Below are 20,302 nucleotides of genomic sequence, written 5' to 3'. Positions count from 1 at the left end.
AAATATTTCACTTCGTTAGTTTTTTATTTAACTACTTAGTTCATTATTTTGTCCTTACCTAAGCACCTAAGTCTATTAAGTTACCTAGAAAATTGTTCTTTAATTTTCTAATAGTTTGTCTGGAGGTGAGGGGGCTGTGTACCCTTGTCTTGCTAATTTTTAGTTTTCTTGCCCTTGAGGTCAAAGGGCACATCCTGTGATATTTCTGTTCTCTGGGATGTAGGGAGGGTTTCTTTGTTCTTTAATACACGGTCAATTTTCATAACTGTTCCACAGACTTTTTCCACAGACTTTGGAAAAGAATGATTACTTTTTGTAAGGTACTGACTTTAAAACATATTTGTTAAATTGAGCCTATGGTGATGGCATCCAGTTCCCCATTTGGTCTTTTTTTTTCCCCCAAGCCAGTCTGTCAAATTTGAGGGAATTGTGTTAAAAATCTCGTACCATTGTGGTTATGTTAAAATTTCATATCAAGTGTGGAAATTTCTGTTTCCAACACTTTTTGCTTTATTTAATGCTTTCTCTTTCCCCGTGTGTCTACAGATTTGTGCCTGTCCTGTCTTTAAGATCATCTTGTCCTTTCCATCATAAGAAACATTCGTCTGTGTCCCTTTCAGTGATCCCTTGCTGTGAGTCCTGTGTTGCTGCTCCCTTCACAGCTGCCCTTTTTCTCCTGGTGACCTGCTTCATGGGTCCCAGCATAGCCTTTTGATCTTCACCTTTTTGCATTATTTTTAAGTGTCTCTTGTAAACACTATATCCTAGTTTTAGCGCTTTTGTGCAAGCTGATTAGGGAATTTAACTTACATTGTGTGATCTATACTTGTGGTTTGTTATTTTCTCCTAATTTTTTTTTTTTTCTTCTTCTCCCTACTTTAAATGCCCCAGTCCATTCCACACCTATCCCAGACTGCTGGCATGTTTGCCTTGAAATTTTTACCAGTACTACAGTTTTCTATTTCAAGAACTAATCAGCGTCAAAGTTCCACCCAAATCAGGATGAGATCTTTTAACGTGCTTTTAATTTAATCCCGTTCTGATGGGTTTTGTTTTACTGTAAATAATTAGAAACCTTAGCAATTATATTTTTATTTATTTATTTATTTATTTAAATTTATTTTTGCTGTGTTGGGTCTTCGTTTCTGCGCGAGGGCTTTCTCTAGTTGTGGCAAGCGGGGGCCACTCTTCATCGCAGTGCGCGGGCCTCTCACTATCACAGCCTCTCCTGCTGCGGAGCACAGGCTCCAGACGCGCAGGCTCAGCAGTTGTGGCTCACGGGCCTAGTCGCTCCGCGGCATGTGGGATCCTCCCAGCCCAGGGCTCGAACCCGTGTCCCCTGCATTAGCAGGCAGACTCTCAACCACTGCGCCACCAGGGAAGCCCAGAAATTATATTTTTAAAATGTTTTGTCCCAATAATATCTTTTTAAGCAACCGAATAACCCCCCAAAACCCCAAACCAACCCAAAACAAAACACCCACAGTGGAAGTAGGTGTAGCTCCAGACTGCCTAGGCTCAGCTGACTCTGCCCCACTTTGGCCACCTTGTCGTCTCTGAAAGGGGGTTAAGTGGTAGTAGCTGCCTGTTGTCAACCTAAAACAGCCAGTTACGTTACCAGCAACATAAGTTTACTCGGGAGAGGCAGGGGAGTTGCAGTTCAGGACCCGCAAGCTATGGCAAACCACAGGCAAGTCCTGCAACAATGGAGAGGAGCCTTCCTTTATGGGGGGGGGGGGCGTGGGGGGGCGTGGGGGGAGGAGGAAGTTGGGCGGGGCTGCTTTTAAGGTTTTCCAGTCTCCATTGGAGGAAATTGAGAGCTGAGGGTGCGGCAGTTTCTCATTGGCTGGGCTGTTGCTGGGCCGGGAGAAAAGCTTCCTTCCTCTTCCCGGGGCAGCGCACCAGCTTCTTCCTGCCCAGAAGCGCAAAGCAAGCTGGGAAGGAGGGCCTGGTGTGGGAGCGCCCCCTTCAGGGCTTCCCGCCTCCGTTTTACGTGAGGTTGCCCTTATTAATTTCCACACTGTGTTGGCTGAGCTGAGCTGGGTGGCTGTTAGGGTCCGGCTGGCATAAGGCAACCAAGAGGCACTGCTCCCTATGCCACCACAGCCTCCTCGGTCAGTGCAGGGGAGTGTCCGCCTGAAACCATGCGGTCCCGGGCGAGCCAGGCTGCTTCAGGGGCGACTGCCAATCTCTGTGGCCTCAGAAACCTTCCCTGGGTCCTTTATGTGAGCCAAGGCCGGCAGGGGTGGAAGAGGTGCTCGTAGGATCTCTGGGGCTTCCAGGGACCAGAGCCCAGTCGTGAATGCCCTGTAGATGTAGGGAGGCCAGGAGAGGTGGGCAGGCTGGGGCCCAGAAGGTCGGTGCTGGGTGTTGGCAAACAGCTGGGGCCTCTGACACCCCTGCTTGCGCTGCTGTTGGGGGTGTCAGAGATGAGCTGACCAGTTCCCTTCCCTCCTGGGCCTCCCAGGGTCTTCCCGGTCTGCCCTTCATCCTCCTCCGTCTGCCTGTACTCACCTGCTTCCGGGCCAGCCCGTCCCCCCCTGGAACCCCCTCCTCGGGCCTCCGCCACGGCCCCCTGAGCACAGCCTTCCTGGATGATCTTGTCCAAAGGAGGTCTCGCCTCGCTCTTCTCTGTCATAGAGCTCTGTAGGGGTCCTTCAGTTGCCTATGGCAATCCAGACACTTAGCTGAATTGAGTAAATTACTTGGGGGTGTTTGCTCGCTCTGTGAAGCTTCTAGCCCAAAGCTGCGTGAGGGAGTGCTGGTAAGGAGGGACAGAGTGTGTGTGCAGGCAGCTCCGGTCCCTCCTGAGCCGGGCTGACGCTCCCTTAGTGAGAGAGGTGTTCATCTGAAGAGGTGCACACGCCCGTAGACAGGAGGGCAGACGATGTAAGCTGGCATTACACGAGAGTAAGCACAGAAAATAAGTACGTAAAAAATTGGCTGACTCACAGCAGTCCACGAAATGCCAGATGAAGCGGCGGGGTTTTGCGTATGCGTCTGCAGGAGCGTGTGCGATGTGTACGCAGGCTTGGGGCCCCCATGTCACGTGGCAGGGCACGCGCGTCCTGCCCACCGGCTCCACTCGGGGTGCAGCAGCTGCCCGGCCGCAGTGTCTACAGCTGCTCCAGGAGGCTGCGTGTCCAGGAGGTTGCGTGTCCAGGAGGGGGGCTCGTGTCGGAGGAAAGGGGCCCTGGGGAGCCTGTGCGGTGGAAGGACAGGTGAGGGTGGCCCGAGGGGGGGCAGGGCGGGGGGGCACCTGTCGCACCAGGTGGGTTTCCGTGTGCTGCCAGATGTGGAGCACATGCACCGCAGGGCCTCCTGGCACTGCACACTCCTGTTCCAGGGCGCATACGGCTGGCTGAGGTGCGTGTCTTCCGCAGACCCCTGCCTGTACATCCCGCGCTTCGCCCACCTGCTGGAGTTCGGTGACAAGAACCACGAGGTGTCCATGACGGCCCTGAGGCTCCTGCAGAGGATGAAGAGGGACTGGATGCACACGGGCCGGCGCCCTTCGGGCCTCTGTGGGGCAGGTAAGGCGGTCTTGGAGTCACGCTGGCTGGGTCCCGCTGCCAGCGTGCGGGTGCTTTCTGTCCCGACCCTTCAGCAGGACGAGCAGGTAGGTAGTGGGTTGTCTCCAGGGCTGCCTGCTGGCCTCCCTTGCCCAGCGCTAACCCAGCCCTCAGGGACTTATACCTGCTCCCTGTTGGCCTCCCCTCTGTCTCGGGGAACAGGCAGGACCCTCAGAGGCCAAGGGGACTGCCAAGCTTCCTGGCCTTGACCTGAGGCTAGAATGTTGAGGTGCAGCCGTGCTGAGTCATTGCTGCACAGGGCACCCCGGGCTTTTGGGCTAGCTCCCCGTTCCCCAAAAGACAGTTGTCTCATCTCCCCTCCAGGTGGCAGCAGCCCACAGACGGCCCTCCTGCTCTGTTCCTGACACTCCCTGGACCTGGAGCCCCTCCCCAGGAGGGCCGTTACTCTTCCTCTTAGCCTCTTACCTTGCCCCACAAGGTCGAGTCCACTCCTTTGCAGAGCGCTCAGCAACCAGCAGGATCAGTGCTTCCTGAGATGCATTTTCCATCTCCAAGCCTGACTCCCGAGCTTGCAGTCCAGAATCTGGCCCTCTTCTAGGATCCAGCCAGTTGTGGTCACCAGCACAGCAAACCTGGGCCCACTCCCTCTCTCCCCGATTCCTGGCTTGTCCATCACCAGCCAGTGTTTCCCATACAGGTCACCTCAAAGTTCATTTGTTTGCTTTGAGAGGTTACACAAAGTTCTCAAAAAGTGTATTTTAATTTTTCTTGTGTTTAAAAAAGGAATGTGTGATGCAGTACTTCTTACGTTTTTAAAAATTATTGTATAATTGCCTGCAAAGCGGTTGGTGGATCTTAGGTGTTCTGACAGTCGTGCAGACCGTACAGCACCGCCCACAGTAAGGTGAGGAGGACGGTGTCGCCCCAGGGGCTCCCAGAGCACCCTCTGGCGCTGTCTTTCCAGCTGGTCGCACTATGGGGTCATCAGTCCTCTGCGCACAGGATCGGTGCTGTTTTTGGCAGGAGCATCCTGTTTCTGAATTCCCCACTGTGTTCCTTTCCAGCACTTCTAGTTGCAGCCAGGATGCACGATTTCCGGAGAACCGTCAAAGAGGTCATCAGCGTGGTCAAGGTGTGCGAATCCACGCTGCGCAAGAGGTGGGTCGCTCTTGTCGCCGCCGGGGTCTTGGCCAGGCTTCCCTGTACAGCGTCTTGGTCCGTCCAAGTGGTGGCCCCTTTCTTCCACCCTGTGTTGAGGTGGACGGTGGTTTGTAAAGTCACCCTGACTCACAGGTCAGGAAACAGGTACTGAGAGTGGCCTTGCCTGTGTCCTGGCTGGTGCAGCCTGAGTGACCGGTCTCCCTGGGGGAAACCAGGCTCAAGCACAGGGCCACTGTGTCCCTGTAATGGAGTGGTCGGGTGAGCCCCTGCTTTGGGTACCGTGTTCACAGGGTCATTACGGCAGCTCCAGCGGTAGCTCCACGTAGACTGTGACTAGAGAGTCACCAGCCCAGAGTTGCTGGCACAGCCGTCAGTGTAGGGTATTTACCCTGAGTCTGGAGCTCTTGATGGTTGTCTTTCAACTGAGATCATATCCTGTGGCAGTTTTCAAAGGCAGAGGGAAATTTATTTTGCTTATTTGAACTCTGCTTCTCTTTAAAATTTTTTCTGTTGAACATTTTGAAGATTGTATAAAATGTAGGAAATGGACAAGAATTAAGTATGGCCGGGCACACTGCAGTGCAGGAGCCCTGCCTGCCTGGGACCGGTGGCTCGGCCTCCTTCCTTCTGGGGCCTTCATGATTCTACCTGTGGGAGCAATGAGGGCGCTGTGCCTTTTTCTCCCAGGGGCCCAAGCTATCGGCAGGATAGAGTAGGGGCTGAGAGGCTACCGGACAGCCCCCGGGCCTGTGCTCACAGCTGTGTGCGGCAGGGTGCTGGGCCTGGGAACCAACACCCCTGAGGGACTGTTTTGTAAACGGGGTGCTGGGTTTTTTTTAATTTGTTTTATTTATTTTTTGGCTGCGTTGGATCTTTGCTGCACGTGCACTTTCTCTAGTTGCTGCAAACGGGGGCTGCTCTTCCTTGTGGTGCGCGGGCTTCTCATCGCGGTGGCTTGTCTTTTTGTGGAGCGTGGGCTGTAGGCGTGTGGGCTTCAGTAGTTGTGGCACGCGGGCTCAGTAGTTGTGGCTCGCGGGCTTAGTGGCTCCGCGGCACGTGGGATCTTCCCGGACCAGGGCTCGAACCCGTGCCCCCTGCATTGGCAGGCGGATTCCCAACCCCTTTGCCAGCAGGGAAGCCCTGGGTGCTGGTTTGAGCGCTGTTCTCGGGCACCAGGTTCCCTTTCAAGCGTCTGTTTCAGGCTCACGGAGTTTGAAGATACCCCCACCAGTCAGCTGACCGTGGACGAGTTCATGAAGGTCGACCTGGAGGAGGAGTGCGACCCCCCGTCCTACACAGCCGGGCAGAGGAAGCTGCGGATGAAGCAGGTGGGCCGCCCGCGGGCCTGGCAGCCCCGCCCCTTTCCTGCTGTTCCTTCACAGCAGTGGCTTAGCTATGAAGACCGAAGGGGGGGCAAGGTGCTGAGCCTGGGTGGGGGCCAGGGTGCGCCACGCTGAGCGCAGTCCCTCCTGGGCCCCGAGCCATCTCATCTGCTGTTGGGTCTCCCCAGACCCCCCTCAGTGCATCCCATACAGTTTCCGGGGCAAGCCGCCTCCCTGAGGGCCCTGGTGCTCATGTCTCTGAGGGCCTGAAGCCCAAGTCCCTCTCGTCAGGCTGGGGACCTGCTTTGGGGTCGAGAGGCCTCCGGGTACTGGCAGGCACCGCTCTTGCTCCTTTCACTAAATGCATTCGTCCGATTCCTTTTCAGCTGGAACAAGTCCTGTCAAAACAGCTGGAGGAAGTGGAAGGTAACCAGCCCATCTTAATGTACGGGTGCTTCAGGTCCTTATAGGAACAGATTGTGTGCTTGGTTTTTTTAAAAAAAACACTTTATTTGTTTGTTTGTTTGGTTGGTTCCACTGGGTCTTCGTTGTGGTAGACAGGCTCCTTAGTTGCGGCATGCATGTGGGATCTAGTTCCCTGACCAGGGATTGAACCCGGGCCCCCTGCACTGGGAGCGCAGAGTCTTAGCCACTGGACCATCAGGGAAGTCCCCTGTGCTTACTTTTTGCTGTTAAATGTATTGCTTCAGGTGAAATATCCAGCTACCAGGACGCAATTGAGATTGAACTAGAAAACAGCCGGCCAAAGGCAAAGGGGGCCCTTGCCAGCCTGACAAAAGATGGTGAGTCCAGCCACGTCTCCTCACCCGCTGGCTCAGTTCACCCGTGTCTGGCACTTGCCCCGCCGCCGAGCTTCGCTGCCTCTCCTGCCGCCCCCACTGTGGCCGTGCGTCCTGTCTCTTGGCTCCACGCCCGCCCCAGGCCTCCACGCGCCGAGCTGGGCGTCAGCTGCTCCCAGGACACCCCGAGCCACCCTGTCCCCAGCAGCTCCAGGGCGGCTGAGTCTTCCAGACCAGTCTCCTGTCCCCGTTGCCCTCAGGGTACTCACTCATTGGCAGACGCTGCCTGTGGGAAAGAGCTCGCCCTGCGCCCGTGGCCGCGGCCCACACAGCCCTCCCCACTGCCGCCTCTCCCCGCGTCCCATCGCGGCTCTTGCGCACCCCCGTTTCTGGTTTGGGGCCTCGCGAAGCTGCCGTGAGCCCCCTCGGACAGATCTCTTCGTGTATGTGTGGTTTTCATTTCTCCCACGTTGCCTCCCTCGCCGTGCTCCGGGGACACGCCGGCCGGTTCGGGGCGCCCCCTCCGCTCACGCTCTGCGGGTCCGCGGCCGACGCCTTCCCACCCCCTCTCTGGCTCACAGGACAGGGACGGGTGCTGAGTAAGCATCGGTCCCATCAGTCCTCCAGTCTGGAAGGCGAGCACCTGCTCACCGCCTCTCCCCTGGGGCTGCAGCCGCCCTGTTCACTTTCCCACACAGCCCGGCTCTCCACTCTGTCCATCACCTGCGGCAGGTTGGCGCCGTCCTCCCCCCGAGAGCGAGAGCGGGCTGTCTCCCTCCCAGGGCTTTTCTTCTGAGTCTGAGGCCTTGCCTCGGGTGCTTTGGGCCCCAGCTGCACTGCCTTCTCTGTTGCTGCCATAAGTGGCGTCTTCAGCTGCTGTGTCTGTGGAAGACACTGGTTTCCAGGTGCTGCTTTTGTGCTCTTGTACGTTAGGGCTTCTGTTACTGCTTTCAGTCCTTTTGAGCTCATCGCTGGACTATTCGAGTACTCGGTGGGTTAGGCCGTCTTCACATAGTGGTGCTTCACTGCCCTTCCCGATGTCTAGGCCCCTCCTCCCGATGTCTAGGCCCCTCCTTCCTTGCTCTTGCCTAGTCCATTGCTTGACCCTTCAAGACCCTGCTGAGTCTTGCCTGCGACAACGGGCACGTCATCCGGCTTCCCTGCAAGGCCTCCGTGCCGCCCGGGACACACACTACACGCTTTGGGCTGAAATACCACGTTGTCCTGTAAAGGGAACACCCACCGCCGTTTGCACTGAGCCGTCCTATCTCAGCCGTTGGGGAGTGTTTCTGATGTCTGCAGGGTCTGCGGAGAGAACACAGGGTTTTCTTGGGTCAGTGAATGTGGTCCGTCATTTCCACAGTGTCCCGTGGTCTGGGAAGGCCTTGCCTGGCCAGACGGTGAACCTCTCTGTTCTCAGGCTGCCACGGCGTCCCATCCAGGCACAGATTTGAACAAACTTGTATCTTAAGATACTTCTGACTTTATTGTTTCTCTGGTTGTTTTCATTTTTATCCTTTCTTATTCTGCATAGTTTGTTTCTTTTTTGTTGTTGTTGTTGTTTTGGTTTTTTTTAACCTGGCTAGGTTGTTGATTTTCCATTCAGCCAGCTCTTGCACTGACTCATGAGCCCCGCTGCCTTCCTGGACGCCGCTGGTGATTCCCGCTTCCCTCCGCTCTGTCCTCCTCACAGCTTCTCTCCTTGCTCTAAACTGAGGTTGCTGCCCGGCTGGTTCCCTCTGACGCACGCGTGCAGGGCAGGGCCCGAGCGTCGTCGGAGCTGCGGCCCACTGTCCTGGCAGCAGACACTTCGCGCCACTCCCAGTCGCGGAGTACGTTTGTCTTTGGTGCGAAGAGCCAAGTGAGGGAGTTAAGAGTTGTTGTTAACGTCCACGTTTACTGCGCTGTGACCGGGTGTGCTGCTGGCGCTGTCCCTCCCTTGTGCCATCAACTCTTGTGGCCACAGGCCCGCTGGTTGGAGACGCCAGTGGTGCTCGGGAGGACGCCCCCTCTGCTCCCGTCCCGCTGAGCTGGGCTCTGTGTCTGTCGGGGCGTCTCACTGGTCACGTCATCAGTTTTGAGGTCCTCTTGCAGACAGAGGTGGCCGCCGTGTTCTGGCTGAGGCTGGCTTGTGTTCGGTGCCTGGCGCCCTCCGCGGCCTGGGGGCACATCTGGTGGTCTCTGCTCTGCTTGCCCCACCTGTTCCGTCTGTGTCCTCCTCTTCTAGGCAGCAGAGAATTGGGCTCTGCTTTCTGATCCAGCCTGAGAGCTTTTTCTCTTTCAACAGTGGAAGCGAGCTCTTTTATGTTTGCTTATGTGCCGCCTCGCTTGGTGTTCTCTGGACCTTGGGAAGGTCTGGGTTTTGTCCCAGTGTTGTCCTTCACGCGGTTTCTTCAGTCCTCTTTCTCGGGCAGCGCCTGTTCGCACCTCCCAGCCGTGGCGAGGACACGGGCTCGCCCTCCTGCCCGCGCCCGGCTGCCAGTGGCCGCTGTCGCGCTTACCAGGCGCTGTGGAGGGGCCGCTCGTCTCCTGCTCCAGTTCCAGCTTTTCACACACTTCCCTTCTGGGGAGACCATCGGGGACGTGTCCTCCTCCGTGCCCCTGCCGTTTGGTTATCTGGACCATCTCCATGTTGCGTCCGTTGTCTCAAGAAGGAAGGGCCGGGCCCAGCCCGCCTTGGCCGCGGGTCGCTCCTCGGATCCATTGCGTCCTCGTGAACGGCCCCTGAGCCTCCAGCCCCGGCGAGGAAGCCGCAGCTCCCGCGTCCCCTCCTCTGCGGCGAGGACGGAGGCTGGGCTGGAGGAGGACGCGGGCCACGGACGCAGGCACGAGTCCTTCCCTCCGGAGGACGTGTCGTGTGCGTGCAGGGCACTGGGCCCTGGGACCCCACGGCGGACAGAGCGGACTGACCGATGTCCTCCCTCTGCTGGTCCTCCTGCGGGATGTCTGGTGACACACACGGTAATGGCGTGGGCTTCCAAGCAAGGGGCTGAGAGGGCGTGAGGGAGCCGTGCGTGTGGTCGGGGGTGTGCATTCCAGGCCCAGGGCCCGGCGAGTGCCTACCCCGGTGTGCAGCTGCCTCCTGTCGCTGGAAATTAGTCGTGTTGTTTACGTACGTGGGATCGTGTAGTGTGTACCCCGTTTCTACCCTGGCTTTTTCACTCGGTGTAGTTGTTCTGAGCTGTCCGTCGCTAGATCAGCCCTCTTTGTGGAGTCGTGGTCCCCAAGTGCACCCAGTCCTGGGTGGAAGGACCCTGGGATTATTTCCAGTCTTGGACTGTTGCATGTAACCTGCTGTGAACATTCGTGTAACTGTCTTTGTTTGTTTGTTTGTTTGTTTATTTATTTTCGGCTGCGTTGCGTCTTCGTTGCTGCACGCGGGCTTTCTCGCATTGCAGCGAGCGGGGGCTACTTTTCGTTGCGGTGTGTGGGCTTCTCTTGCTGCTGAGCATGGGCTCTAGGTGCGCGAGCTCAGTAGTTGTGGCCCATGGGCTTCGTTGCTCCGCAGCATGTGGGATCTTCCCAGACCAGGGCACGAACCTGTGTCCCCTGCATTGGCAGGCAGATTCTCAACCACTGCGCCACCAGGGAAGCCCTAGAGTTCTCAGTTTTGATGAAATCCAACTTATCAGTGCTTTATTGATTCTGCTTTCAGCGTCATGTATAAGAAGTTTTTGTTTACTTCACAGTCACCTATCTTTCCATTGTTTCTCTGAAATGTTTATAGTTTTAGCTGTTAGGTTCACATCTGATCCATTTTGAGTTACTCTTTGCACCACGTGTGAGGTGTGGGCTGAGGCCCGTTCATGGGTGTGTGGGTGTTGGGCGCCCTTGGGACAAGGCACATCTTTTGGAATACGTGCCTTTTGCAGCTGGGTGGAAATGCTCCTCTTCACCAAGCGGGCTCTGTGGCTTCCTGCCTGGTTAACAGGTGGTGCGTGAAATTGTGTCCCTAGGCTCCGCCGAGGACTCCACATCCAGCCTGTTTGGTGAGGAGGACGCCGAGGATGAAGAGCTGGAGGCCGCCGCCAGCCACCTGAACAGGGACTTCTACCAGGAGCTCCTTGGCGGAGGCGTTCCTGGCAGCTCGGAGGCAGCAGAAGGCCCTGAGGGAGGCAACAGGCCCCCCGCCCTGGAGTCCCTGCTCGGCCCTCTGCCCACTGCGGCCAGTTTGGGCATCTCGGACTCCATCCGAGAGTGCATCTCCTCCCAGAGCCGGGACCCCAGTGAGTGCCCCGGGGCTGGGGGGGTGGGGGGCTCCTCCGGGCGGGTGGGGCGGGGCTTCCGGGCCTGGGTCGTCCCCCGCTGCCTGTGGGAGTTGGAGGTGTTGCTTCTGAGGGGCCCCCTAGAAGGGTGGGCTTGGGAGGGGCACTGCCAGCTCCGCTGCAGGCTGTGTGAGCAATCAGCGACCCCAGCTGTGCTGACGCCTGAATGCCACAGGGCTCGTCAGCATCTCCGGGACCCTCCTCCGCTGACCAGAGCCCTCAGTTTGGTCGGGCTGTGGCTGGAGGCTCCTTCCTGCCCCTGTGCAACTCGGGAGGCCTCAGTGCAGAGGCCCCATGCTACAGAGGGGCCATGGGGACAGACTGGCATCCCCTGCCCTCACCTCTGCATCTAACCTGGTGGGAAAGTGTCGGCCAAAGGCGGCGTCTCCACTGGTCGGACGGATGTCACTTGCTCGGCTCCAGTGCCTGCGGTGCCGGGGCGCCTGTGCAGGGCCCCAGCTGTTCCTCCCCCGGGGGGGCCTGGTGCGCAGGCAGCTCCAGGAGGGCAGTGGGTTTGGTCTTGTCGCAGTGTCACCGTAAGGTGGGCCCTGCCTCCTCTCCTCTGGGCACCAAAGGCTTGGTGTCTGTGTGGAGCCTCTGTGAGAGGGACGCTGCTCAGGTGTTCCTCCTGTGCCCTGTGGCTGGGCGTGGCGATGGGCGGTCATGCGCCTACCCTGGTGGTGGTAGTCTAGAGGGGAGAGGGATGTGACACAGACCCAGCGCATCAGTTAGGTACATGTGGGTTGTACCCCAAAGGGGCTGCCGTATGAGTGGAACCCGGGACAGGTCCCACAGTGCGCTGAGCAGAGGGCATGTGCAAAGGCCCTGAGGCAGCTGGGGGGCACTGCGACCTGGACAGAAAGAGGCCAAGCTGTCTGGAGCTGAGAGAGCAAGGGGAGCGAGGCTGACCGCAGAGGGGCATGGGGGTGTGTCCGAGCGCCCAGCCTCAGCCGCGGAGCGGCAACGTGACCGGAGAGCATCCCTGACAGACTGCTGGCAGGAGAGCATTCCCAGTCCCTGTCGGGCTGGAACCAACAGGACGGGGCAGAGAACCGTCGGATGACGAGGGGCAGCCCACAGCAGGGCCAGCCCCGGTTTCTGGGCCATGCAGGTTGTGCTGTTGACCAGCTGGGGCGGGAGGGTGGTGGCCGACAGGTTTTGGGGGTGTCCTGAGCATGGTCACGGAAGGCTTCCCGAGGCCCCCTCTCATGGGCTTGTTGATCTGAAAAGCGTTCTGTACAGGAGAGCGTGAGGACTCGGAGGTCTTCCAAGTTAGCATCGTGCTTCCTCCACGAGGCACTGGGATGTAAGCCTCGCCCCCTGTGCCCTGCACTCGCAGGAATGGGGGCTGGGACCGGCTGGCGGCCGGGAGGAAGCGGGTGCTAGAAGCCCTTGGCCGCATCCCCGAGTCCTGAGACGGCCCAGGTGATGTATGTGCTCGTTTAACTGGACGTTGACCCTGAATGCCAGGCTGTGCTTCCCTCTAGAAGATGCTTCCGGGGACGGTGAGCTCGACCTCAGTGGCATCGATGACCTCGAGATCGACAGAGTAAGCGCCATGAGCTGTCAGTGGCCTTGCCGGGGGTGCTGGTTGGGGTCCGTGGGGTGCCAGGCTGTGCCCCATTGGGAAGCTCCCGTGGGCTGGGGGCACAGCTCCATATCCCCCTGGGTCTGCCGTCGTTCAGACGGGCTCTTAGCAGTTTGCCCAGCAATGCTTGTTCTCTGGCAGGCGGGAAGCCTTTCCCCTATTTGTCACCAATCACCTTGTGCCTGAGGCCACCTGCGTGTTCTTAAGTTGGCGTCTTGAGCCCTCACCTCAGTTCCTTCTCCGGGATCCATGTCCCTGCGCTCTGGCTGGCCTGGCTCCCGTGCCCTGGGGGACCGCAAACTGCCAAGAGTCAGGGGGCGTTTGCTGCGGGGTTGGTTCATAGATGTGGCCCTCAGGCCGGCCTGGAAGGGGTGGAGGACGCCGAGGCGTTAGCCGGGTCTCCACCCACGTTCCCTCCTGGGTCGGAGGCCTACTTCCTGACCGGTGTGTGTGAGGGGGAGCACGTTGGCAGAGCCGGGCTCCGGGCGTGCCCTCTGACCGTGGCGCCGCACTCTGCCCCAGTACATCCTGAACGAGGCCGAAGCCCGCGTGAAGGCCGAGCTGTGGATGCGGGAGAACGCCGAGTACCTGCGGGAGCAGCGGGGTGAGTGCCCGCCAGGCGCCCTGGGACGCGGGCCCCGTGGACCCCCACCTGCCCAGGTGCCCTGGGGCACCAGCCTTGCTGACCCCGCTCCTTGACCTTTCAGAGAAAGAAGCAAGAATCGCGAAGGAGAGGGAGCTCGGCATCTACAAGGAGCACAAGGTAGGGCGTGGCCTCTTCCTCAGGGACCTGAGGGCTTCCGCCGCCCACCCTGCGCTGTGCTGGCCTCCCACTGGCAGATGCCCGGCCAGCCCCGCCCCGGCCCTGTGACCTGGAAAAGCCCGCCTGGGGCCCAGCCCGGCCGGGGCTCTGCACGGCGGGCTGTGGGCAGAGTGCAGCTGCCCAGTGGCCCCTCCAGCGCTGGGCTGCCCGGGTGCCCCACTCTCCAGGGAGAGTAAGACTCCCCAGCCGACCCTGATTATTTGAGCCCCGCTCCCGCGTCCTGAGTGGCACCTGGCAGGTTCACAGGACCAAGACCTACAGGAAGCGTAATGTTGTGTTTCCGTTGAGCCCAAGAAGTCTTGCAAGCGACGGGAGCCGATCCAGGCTAGCACGGCCGGGGAGGCCATCGAGAAGATGCTGGAGCAGAAGAAGATCTCCAGCAAGATCAACTACAGCGTGCTCCGGGACCTCGACAGCAAGGGCGGGGGCGGCCCACACAGGGAGGACGCCCGGCCTCAGGAGAGGGCTGGCGCCAGGAGGCTGTCTCGGCGGAAAACGCCAGCCAGCAGGAGCAGGCCTGATCCCGTGGCCAGCGTGGGGAAAAGGTACCGTGCCAGGCGGGCTGGGTGTCGGGCAGGCGCAGGGCTGCAGGGCGCTCCCCACGTGTGTGCTGGGAACCACTGTCGGTGTCCCGCGTGGCCCCCGCTGCCCTGGCCAGGAGCTGAGCAGGGCTTCAGCCCTGGAAAGGGTCCTGCCGCATTGGGGTCTGCTCTGTTTGAAGAGACCTGTGGGCCGGGCCTGTTCTCCACCCCAGGGGTCCGTTGTCCCGGGAGGGCCCCCCGCCGTGCTCTGCGCGCTGCCTGCCCGTCCCCCATCCCCCTGCCCTCTCCGCCGGGGGAGAGCAAACCACTGATGGGGCAGGTGGGGTAGGGTGGGGAAAATAGGAGCTTGACCACAGGGCCCTCCTGCTGGCGGCTGGTGGGGCCACGCACCCCCCTGTGGAGCCAGGTCCAGGCAGCTCTGCAGTGCCCCCCGCCCCAGGCCGAGAGCCCCTGCCGCAGCCGAGGCTGGTCGGTGTGCCCGCAGCCTGGCCCCCGGCTGTGCTGGCGGGGGGATTCCGGAGGGGAGGGCCCTGTGGGGCTGCACTCCACCACCCCAGCCCCTCTCCTCTGTCGCTACCGTTTTCTAGTCCTGACTCGTCTGAGAAGTAAGGATGTTCTGATTTGCATTTCTGTTCTCTAAAGTGGGAGTAATCATTTTTCGCAGTTTTTGCGACACTTCTGTAATTTGGTGACCCTGCTCCCTTGTTTCTCGAGTCCCCACGCCCCCAAGTCCCCAAGCGCCCAGTACAGCCTGTCAGTGTCCAGACAGCTGGTCCTGGTCCTGTTGGGTGTCCCCGTGCTCCCTTCTGATGACCGGCACAAGAGCGGGCACTGTGGGAGGCCCGCCCCCCGCTCTCCTGGAGCCTGGGAAGCACCCCTGCCTGGACACGGCGTGGTCGCTGCACGTGCTCCGGGTAGTGGCAGGCAGCCTCGTCCTGTTCGGCCTGCCCTTTGGCGAGGGGGCGCCTCACCCCCGAGCTCGGCGTCCCCTGCTCCCATCACCATGCACGGCGGTGAAGGGGGCTGCTTTCCCAGAGCTCAGGTTGAGCCTGTGTTTGTCAGTGGAAGGTGCTGTGGCCGAGCCCTGTCACACGGTCCGGCTGTTCCCTCGTGGGCATGGTGTTCGCCGTCCGGCTGTGAGCATTTTGGCGGCTGGCGCCCACAGTGCATTTACAGAAGTGGTGGGGGAGCCACGGGTCCTCCAGGCCACCGGCTGGCTGGGACCGTGGGCTGAAGGGAGGAGCGTGTCCCCAAGTGCTCGCAGACCCCCCCTGAGAGGCCCAGCCAGTCACCCGGCTGCCCGCAGGACGGTGCGTGGACGGCTGCCAGGTGCGCTTTGAGAGGAGGGCCCGAGACCCAGACCCACCTCCTGCGGCCCTCACGTCGGGAGCCGCTCTCACCCCATCCGCTGACGGCGCGCTCTCCCAGCCGGGCTGGCCCTCAGTTGGCAGGGAGCGCGCCACCGGCTCCCGCCTCCTGGGTTCTGAGGACTCTGGACTTCTCTGCTGGGCCTTGGGTTGTTGCGGCTGTGGCTCCAAGCTCACGTCTCCCCAGGTGACAGGTGGGGATCCAGAGAGCCATCCATGTGGGAGGGGCTTCCTCTGAGCTTGGGCACAGCCTTCCGTGAGCCGCTGCCTTGTCCCCTCCAGGCTGCAGCCCCAGACTGTATAGAGCGAGGGCTTCCTTGAGACCCCGGAGCCACTGCTTCCGAGGCCCTCACAGGACGGGCTGCCCAGACCTGGCCTGACGGGCCAGAGCCCCGCCGTCAGGTGTCCGCTGTCAGAGGCTGTTACGGGGTCCATTCCCTGTGTGCCCAGCGTTCATTGGCACGTCACAGCAGGGCTGGGCCAGATAGCCAGGAGGGTCCAGGGTAGCGGGCTGTGCGGGGCTGGGGCCGCCGTGGGTGCAGCTCGATCACCTGCGCCCCCTCCCTGCCCCCGCACATCTTCCTTCAAGCTGTGCCCTGGAGGGAAGCGGCTGCCGTGTGGGCGCTGCCCCTGCCACCCTGCACAGGTCTGGTGGGGGAGTCCCTGGGTCTGGATGGCTCCCGTGGCCACGGCTGGGAGGAGGACCTGCCTCATCTCCCTTGGGGGTCCCGCCGTCGCCCTTGGGCAGGTCAGCGGCATCCGGGGAGGCTTGGGGTGCGCCCCCGGCCCCTTGCGGTGGGTTTTGGGTAGAAAGCGCCCTGAGTTTTGTGTTTGGAGGGCCCGAGGGAGGAGGAACAAGCCCGTTGTGGGGGGTGCTGTTAGCAGAAGTGGGTGCCCAGTGCTGTGGGCCTGATGGGGTGGAGGGGGCAACCAAAGCTCTCAGGCTGGGAGGGGAGGGGAGGGGCGGGCTTGGGTCTTAGAACGTGCCTCTCCCCCTCCTCCTCTTCCAACAACAGGGAAAACTCAGGATGGACCAGTGGGAGGACTGAACAGGGGTCTCCCACAGCAGCTGCTGCCCGCAGCCTCCACACGGTCTTCTGGAAGTATGGGGGGTGGCAGGGAGCAGATGGCCCAGGACTGCTTCAGGAAATAGCTGGCCTGGGGGGCCTGGAGTGCCTGGGCGGCAGGGCAGTGCGATTCTAGTTTGTATCCTTCATCGAGCATTGACGAATGCATGGGGTTCTGTCCAGAGGGACCTTCTGTCGCCCTGCAGAGTGGCTTCAATGAAATTTGAATTTGCTGCCAACATTTAAAAAGAAGCTTTCATGCAGAAATCCAGATTTCCGGCTGCTTCTGGCTCCCCGCGCCCCCATTCCCAGCACCCTGGCCCTGCCCTGCCTATGGATGCAGTGCTCACCCAGGCCCCGGGGGAGGAATCTTGCCTGCGCCATGTCTGTCGGGTAGACATGAAGAGGCCCAGAGGGCGGCCCACTCCCCCAGCCACCTGCCCAGCTGGTGGGGTCGGGGGAAGGGCAGTGCAGGGGCTGGGGCGGGGCAGGGTGGGCTGCCAGGCCTGGGTGGAGGAGGTGACAGGATAGCGCTCAGGGCCCAGGCGCAGCCACTGGGTGGACAAGACACAGTCAGGGTGGTGCCACGGAAGCCTCAGTGCGCCGCCATCCTTTACATCTGGCCAGATACTGCCATCAGAGAACAGGCCTTCCAGCGGAGCCCGTGTCCTCGTGGCCGATGGTGCAGCGTGGGCTGAGGCCACGGTGCTGTGCTCTCTTCCAGGTTGAGGCCGATGGTGTCGACGCAGCCAGCTAAGAAGGTGGCCGTGGGAGAGGTGCGTTGTGTGGACATAGCCGGGGGACAGGGATCCTTGGGAAACAGCAGATGCCCGGCACCGTGTCTGTGAGCAGCGTGTCAGGGAGGGAGTGCCAGCACCGCTGCTCCGGCCGTCCCAGCCCAGCCAGAGGGAGGCCTGAGGCCCAGGGGCTGCCCGGGGCCTGAGAGCCTGAGCCCACCGGTGTGTGCCAGCCCACTGCCATCGCAGTCCTCCGTGTGGGAAGCCAGGCCCAGGTCCCAGGGTCCAGCGCGGTCAGCGGCCTTCCCTCTTCTCTTGTCTTGTCTTGGGGTTCAAGGGTCTTCCCTTATTGTTAGGGTTCTGGTCTGACCTAGGAAACAAAAGGGAGAGGCAGGGCCCCTGAGGGGTCCCCGTGCAGCTGCAGGGGCAGGCTCGGGGGATCGGGTGTCCTCGCTGACCACTCTTGAAGAGTGGGGAGTATCCCCCCCTGCCCCAGAGAGCACTCCCCTGCGGTGGCCTGGGAGCCATGCTCTATCCCCAGCTCACCCCCTCGCCAGCAGGCCTTGCTCCCGAGTCCCCCCTCCCGGGAAGCCGAGCCCATCAGGCCCACAGCGGTCGTGGTGGAGAGTGGGCCTGTGTCGTACCATCCAGAGGAGGATGCGGACGAGGAGGACCCCGATGAGGAGGATGGGGAACCCTGTGTCAGCGCCCTGCAGATGATGGGCGGCAACGGTGAGGGGCCTCTGCGGGCGGGGCGGGGCGGGGCGGGGCTTCCGGAGAAGGAGGCACAAACCCCTGACTGCACCTTGGGAGGGAATTTGAACTGGCGTCTACGATTGGCCGTACTAGTTTTGAGGCCGGGGCTGCTTGCTGTGCAGACTGGGGGCTCTGGGCTGCTCGTCCAGCAGGAGAAAGGTTCCCACTCCCCGCACTGCTCACACAGGCGCTTCCCCCGGGACCTGCAGAGATGAAGGGACCGACGTGGCGGTCCCTGTCGGTGGTGGGGCCCATGCAGCCGTGGCCTGCAGGGCTGGGGCTGGAGCCTCACTGGGGCGGCCGTGGCCTGGGGCGCCGCTCACGAGGTGGGCGGTGGCGTGTGCAGCGTGTGGCGCCTCGGCTGCTTGACCACGCAGCGCCCCTCAGTGTCCGTGACTCTTTTGTGCTTTGCAGATTACGGCTGTGACGGTGACGATGACGATGGCTACTGAGGCGTGACCTTGCCGCTGGCAGTGTCCTACTGGTGGACCCCCAGCATCTCCTGAGGGGTCAGATGGGCCTCTGGGGCCAGCCCACAGGCGTGAGCACCGAGACTTGGTGACAAGATGGGTGCCGGCCCGCCTGCCCCGCCGCCCTCTTCCACAGCCATACATGGCCTCTGTGGCACTTGCTGTTTGTTGCGACCATGTTTTGAGCAACGTGTAAGGAGTGTTTCTGCCCAGCAAGGGGGGCCGGACCAGCTGTCTGTATCTGGTCAGAGGTGGGTCTCACGGCCCAAGAACCCTTGCAGGCGGCAATGTCATGTCGCACGGAAGGAAACTAAGACACAGGGAGCCCCAGCCACTTGTCCAAGTGCATGGAGGGCTGGGCGGGCTCCAGGACCCTCCTCTGCCTGTGTGGAGCTGGGTTTCCCTGCGCCCCTCACCTTCTTGCCATGTCTGAGAAGCACTTTGTGTGTCCCGCTGGTCCAGAATTGATTGTGTATCTCCAGCCGAAGTACCCAGCCAGGCCCTCACGCCTCCCTGCCACTGCCTGGGCCCTGGGGACCCCACAGATCTGCACCCAAAAGCCCAGAGGCTGCTTGGCCAGCCGGCATCACTCAGCAGACATGTGCACAGCCACCCCGGGTAGCCTGCGCGGCAGGCCTGGGTGAGAGAGCTAGAGGTGCTTCCTGTCTGAGCTGCGATCAGGCTCACCGTCCACAGAGGCATGGCCGGCAGAGGGGCCTCGAGCTTGGCAGCCCTGCTCTGGATGGTTGCTGCCACCCAGAACCTCCCGGGCCGGGCCTTCTCATTGGAAGGCCCAGGGACCACTCTCGGTCTGGGCTTGGGCACAGCTGCCCCGGAGGTGTCCTCTGGGGGAGGGCAGATGCTTCTGCCCCACCAGGGCCCAGCCCCCCCGCCCCTGGAGTGGGCAGACCCCTCCTAGAGTGCACCCTCCCGGAGGGCACCAGAGTTTGCAGGGGTGGGTATTTTGAGGCCATTGGCTGTGCCCCTTGGCCTGTACCATGCAGCCAGCCTGGACTCCAGGGCTCCTGGAAGGCTGGAGTGGAGGGTTGGCTTGGTGAAACAGAAAGATCGTTCCTTAAGCAGAAACCCACTGAGTCTGTCGTCTACAATTCCCTGTCTGGCTCCCTGGAGGAGTGAGGCTGAGGCAGGGGTACCTGCTCTCCAAGCTCCATGCTCCTGGCCTTGACTGATGGGGAGCCATCAGTGACATGTCCACCCTCACAGGAAGTCCCCATGCCATTGTTCCCAGCTGTGGGCCATCCTGGCCCTGGGCCCCTCTCGGGGCTAGGAGAGCTTGCTTGGCTGCAGCGGCTCTTAGAGGAGCCTCATGGGCTGGGGGCTCATTGCACTGCGCAGGGAGCACATGGTGGGCCGAACCAGAGGTGACTGGGGAGGGGGATGCTCCGGGAACCTCCCGGCGGAGGTGGGCTGGAAGCCGGGGGAGGGGGAGGGGGAGGGGTGGCTTCCTTGTGCGCCTGGCTGTGCCTGTGCGGGGCTGGCTCTCAAGACAGAGCTGTGGCTGGATGGCTCCCCTGGGAGGCTGGGCAAGGAGCGGGTCCCGGTGGAGGCATGGGAGGCTGGGTGGGAGGGGCTGGTGCTGCCCAGCCCGGTAAGGTGAGGCTCAGGTCCGCGAGCGGATGTTCGAGTGCAAAGGAGAGGACTCCAAGGCCGGAGCGGAGGGGAGCAGGAGGTGGGGGAGGCTGGAAGGGGAGGTCTGGGGGCAGGTGGTGGTGACGGGGGGTGGCATCTGGTTGGAGGAGTCAAGCCCCAGGGTGGCTGGGGGTGCCTCTGGGCTGCGGCCCACGCCCTGCGGGCGGGCCACCACTGCCACGTGCTGGCCCAAGGGGGACGTGCAGGCCTGTGTGCCCCTC

At 61.0% G+C, this 20,302-nt stretch overlaps 1 protein-coding gene across 3 annotated transcripts in view; it reads left to right on the top strand.

The window, feature by feature from the left end:
* The window catches only part of BRF1 (BRF1 general transcription factor IIIB subunit), a gene marked incomplete at its 5' end in the record, with an annotated part of 70,824 nt that extends 51,307 nt beyond the window's left edge, over positions 1-19,517 (top strand). For all 3 annotated transcript variants that reach the window (XM_079700203.1, XM_079700202.1, XM_079700201.1), the window contains 13 exons: positions 3,384-3,533; positions 4,598-4,691; positions 5,896-6,022; positions 6,403-6,442; positions 6,727-6,819; positions 10,773-11,042; positions 12,569-12,630; positions 13,192-13,273; positions 13,377-13,432; positions 13,781-14,037; positions 17,193-17,244; positions 17,766-17,937; positions 18,376-19,517. In XM_079700203.1, coding sequence (XP_079556329.1) covers positions 3,384-3,533; positions 4,598-4,691; positions 5,896-6,022; positions 6,403-6,442; positions 6,727-6,819; positions 10,773-11,042; positions 12,569-12,630; positions 13,192-13,273; positions 13,377-13,432; positions 13,781-14,037; positions 17,193-17,244; positions 17,766-17,937; positions 18,376-18,413 — 1,493 coding nt within the window. In that variant the 3' untranslated portion in view covers positions 18,414-19,517. The remainder of the gene's footprint in view (positions 1-3,383; positions 3,534-4,597; positions 4,692-5,895; positions 6,023-6,402; positions 6,443-6,726; positions 6,820-10,772; positions 11,043-12,568; positions 12,631-13,191; positions 13,274-13,376; positions 13,433-13,780; positions 14,038-17,192; positions 17,245-17,765; positions 17,938-18,375) is intronic.
* Positions 19,518-20,302: the final 785 nt, after the last annotated feature.

The sequence above is a fragment of the Hyperoodon ampullatus genome (assembly GCF_949752795.1).
Source record: "Hyperoodon ampullatus genome assembly, chromosome: 3".
Taxonomy (NCBI): Eukaryota; Metazoa; Chordata; class Mammalia; order Artiodactyla; family Ziphiidae; genus Hyperoodon; species Hyperoodon ampullatus.
Note: the sequence above shows the minus strand (reverse complement) of the source record. Positions and strands in the feature narration are given on the sequence as shown.